The following is a 3,932-nucleotide window of genomic DNA, read 5'->3' as shown; positions in this document are numbered from 1 at the left end:
TTTGAGACGGAATCTTGCTCTGTTGCCCAGGCTGGAGTGCAGTGGTGCACTCTTGGCTCACTGCAAACTCCACCTTCGAGGTTCAAGTGATACTCCTACCTTAGTCTCCCGAGTAGCTGGGACTACAGGCATGTGCCACCACCCTGGATAATTTTTATATTTTTCGTAGAGACGGGGTTTCACCATATTGTCCAGGCTGGTCTTGAACTCCTGACCTTGTGATCCGCCTGCCTCAGCCTCCCAAAGTGCTGAGATTACTGGCATGAGCCACTGTGCCCAGCCTATGTCATCTAGTTCTTTACCAACCCTAGGAAATAGTATTAATACCTGTTTATAGATAAGGTGTGGTCAACTGTTCACAAAGATAGCCACAGTAATATCTGACCCTTGGGGTACTCCCTTACTGCACTGATGCTAGATGTGGCCTTATGACTTATGTTGGCCACTGGGTCAACAACAATGTGACATATGCAGAGATTGGAACATTACCTGCACATTGGAGCCAGTCTGTTCTTGTATAGTGCTTGAACTCTTCTGCCAACATGTGAACAAGCCCCACTCAACCTCCTGGATGATGAGTGTCACATGGCCAAGTCATTACTGATACCCCAAGTATGTGAATATGACCATTCTAAGCCATCTGGGCCCAGCCAAGTCACCCAGAAGCCCATGGACATATGAATGAACCCAGAAAAGATCAGCTGCACCAGCCTAGACCAGAATAATGGCCCTGCTAACCCACATAATCTTCTGAGAAATAATTAATGTCTTTAAGTCGTTAAACTGTTGGGCTATTTGTTACACAGTGAAGCTAACTGATACATGGGAGGATTGAGGATCAAAGACATTAAATGACTTGTAAAATCACTTAGGTATGAATGGAGGCTCTTTCACCATATTGTGCTTCTTTCCAGCTTCTCCAGCTAGAGCTGGAGATATATGAAATCTGAAATACATGCTTTGAGCCTACCAGCACTGCCTGTTTAGGGGACATCTCCTGCAGGCCTTTCCTAGGCTATTTCCAGGATTTATGGGAACAATTCTTTCCCAGCCCAAGTGCTTATCTTAAACCAGGCCCTACAAAGCAGCCTGCCTACCATCTGTCTTCTCCATCTTTGGAGCGCTGACCCTCAGTGTCTCAGGTACTCTTCATCCGACGAGTCTGTAAAACTTGTTGGAGAGTGCTGAAAGAAAGGAGGATATAGAAGTGGTAAGTCTCATTAGAGTTCAAATAAGTACTGGGGAAACACAGCACTAAAGAAAGTAACACTCATTCCTGCCTTTCTCCCAGGGTGCGCATGAGCCCACAGCCCTTCCAAGGAGGAAGATTAAAAACCTGTACACATTTCTAGAGCCCAGTGCTGGGTTTTCTTCATGGAATATTAGCAATAGTTGACACGAAAGGAAGTATTTGGTCCAGTCGTCTCACTTGGTAGATGAGGAAACTGAGGCTGAGAAGTTCATTGCTCTTAGGTCTCTCAGAATATTCATGAAGGTGCTAGTATCAGACCCAGGCTTTTGATACCAGGACAGGGCTCTTTCTATAATCTCAAGAGTTGAAATCTACCTATCTTCATCCTGGGAAGAGACTTATAGTCCATTTTGTGAAAAAGCTGGAATCAGGGTACCTGTAAATGATATGTGACATGTCAATCAGACAGAAGACAGAGATGAGATAATTGCGAGTACTGACAGGGAGCTGATACTTAGAGGTGATTTCTAACCATGGGTGGAACAAGGGGAAGTTCAACCTGGGTGGCCTGAAGACATGGGTAACTATTCAAGCAGAATATTGCCCTGGCCCTGAATTAGTGTGCCTTGAGGTTTGACCATAAATTCTCCCCAAAGTTTTAATCCATTCCCAGGACTCTTTCTTCAAATGGTAAACATCCTAGCTCCTGCCCCCATCACAATAAATCACCCAGGAAATTGGCTTTTTATGATGGTAACGCCACATACATCAGAATAGTGAATTATCTGTAACACCGCAGCAGTGGAAGCAGGGTTGTTTTAGGAATTCCAATGTGCTTGACAACACGAACTCCAGACAAGGAAAGTGAACAGGGATGAGGGAAGGACTGGGGGAAACTGAGAAAGAAAAGGATGATGGGTGGCCCCCAGAAAACAAGGATAGAAAAAGGGGGACAAACAAATAACTGGAGAAGAGGACCGGAAAATGTGAGCTTGTCAAATAAGAGGGAAATGCCAAAGTTTGCCCACCAGGAACTTCAGCATCATTTCTTCCTGCGAGTGCTGCTTCTGCCTCAACCCCTCCAGCCCGTGTGCCAAGCAGCTGCCAGCGGGGCCTTGCCCTGTACAGGTGGATGGAGCCCCAAAGGGCAGGCATGTTTTCTAGAAGCAGAGACACTCCTTGCAGAAGGATTGGCACACTGAGTACCTTGTGTACCTCCGGGGCAGCAAGCAGTGCACCAGCACATCCTGCGGGGCTGACCTGGGGAAGCAAAGAGCTAGAGAAGTCAGGGACAAGGGAGCTGAGAGCGTAGATGGTCCCACAGAGGCTGAGAGTGGCCAACGAGGAGGCAGAGAGTGGAGAGGTGTGGAAGCTTCTAACCTGGGGTGAGGGAGGCTGGCCTTTGTTATAAAGAGAACGCTCCCAGGCAGAGAACGCTGCTGCCTCTCTCGCCACCCCAGCTCTGCAGTCTGCAGCAGGTGATGCCACACGGAGGAGGCAGCAGCAGGGGAAGCTTGTGGAAGAAAAGAGCGAGGTGGCAAACCCTAAGCTTGGCCGTTCGTCTCCACCATCGAAGCCTCTCCTGCTCCCGCTCCCCCTCCCTCTCACCCCTGTAACATTACTGAGCAACAGGCGTAGCTGGGAGTACATGCATTCATGAATTATCTCATGCAATCTTCATGCAAAGAGGATTATTATTATTCCCATTTTTCAGGGAGAGAGACTGAAACTGAGAGAGTTGGCAGGGCTGCTCATGTCACATAAGCAAGTGTTGCAGCAGGATTTGCCCTCAGGTCTAGCCAACTCCATGCCTGGATTGGGAAGAAAAGTGATTTGCAAACCTTTGTCCACCCCATAAGTCAGCCCAGTTCCCTGACACTATGACAGATCTCTAGCTCCCCTTGTGAGGGGAAATGCTTCTGACTGGTGCTTCTCTGTCTGTCCCACAGTATACACAGAAAGCCTCTGGGCTTAGAGGAGAACTGCTCTCTTGTAAAGCCTCCTGGGCCAAAGGAGAGCTCTGCTTCTCCAAGGCTGGACACCAGGCAACACAGCTCCTAACTGCAGAGGAGGGAGCCTCCAGGGGGTACAGCTGGACTTTTGGCTACACAAACTCTCATCATCAGCCCAGGGTCTTCAATAGCACACCCAGCCTTTGGTTAGAATTGGGAATTCAGCCCGTCCTGTATCAGACCATATGACTTTAAAGAATTATTCAGCACACATTAGGTCAAATTTCATTAAAAAGAACTCTGTAGGGACCTCTACGATTTCTCCTAGACTAGTTTTCACTAAAATTAATCATTTCAAGGCTATAGAAATGAAGTGGAGCTGACACCCCAATTCTCAAAGGAGAGGGCTCGTCAACTTCTCACTCTAAAGGGCTCATAATACAGGAAGGAAGGAGGGCTCTGTCATGTGCACAAGTCACCACTTCTAGCCCCAACCCCCACCCCCAGCCTTCTCCACTTTCCTCCATGGTCCTAACAGCAGGCATCGTGGAGCTTAGCTAAGAGTTTCCTTCCAATGGGCGGATGCTCGATGTGGTTAGATTAGGTAAAAAATAACTGCCACACCAACACATGCATGCTACCATGTTTGCTATACAATAGAATATGAAAATAGCGTTATGGGACATAGTTCCCTTTTAAAATGGAATTTTGCAAGTCTCTGGAGCATTTAAAGTTTTGGCATAAAGCCATTTCTTTTCTTTCTTTTTTTTTTTTTTTTTTTTTTTTTT

At 47.0% G+C, this 3,932-nt stretch overlaps 1 protein-coding gene across 3 annotated transcripts in view; it reads right to left on the bottom strand.

Moving 5' to 3' along the window:
- Positions 1 to 3,932, bottom strand: part of KANK4 (KN motif and ankyrin repeat domains 4) — a 90,772-nt gene that overhangs the window by 46,249 nt on the left and 40,591 nt on the right. For all 3 annotated transcript variants that reach the window (XM_017541592.1, XM_037743131.1, XM_037743130.1), the window contains exon 2: positions 1,098 to 1,184. In XM_017541592.1, the coding sequence (XP_017397081.1) occupies positions 1,098 to 1,113 (16 nt within the window). In that variant the 5' untranslated portion in view covers positions 1,114 to 1,184. The remainder of the gene's footprint in view (positions 1 to 1,097; positions 1,185 to 3,932) is intronic.

Source organism: Cebus imitator, unplaced genomic scaffold (genome assembly GCF_001604975.1).
Source record: "Cebus imitator isolate Cc_AM_T3 unplaced genomic scaffold, Cebus_imitator-1.0 Scaffold135, whole genome shotgun sequence".
Taxonomy (NCBI): domain Eukaryota; kingdom Metazoa; phylum Chordata; class Mammalia; order Primates; family Cebidae; genus Cebus; species Cebus imitator.
This window is presented reverse-complemented; position numbering and strand designations above follow the sequence as displayed.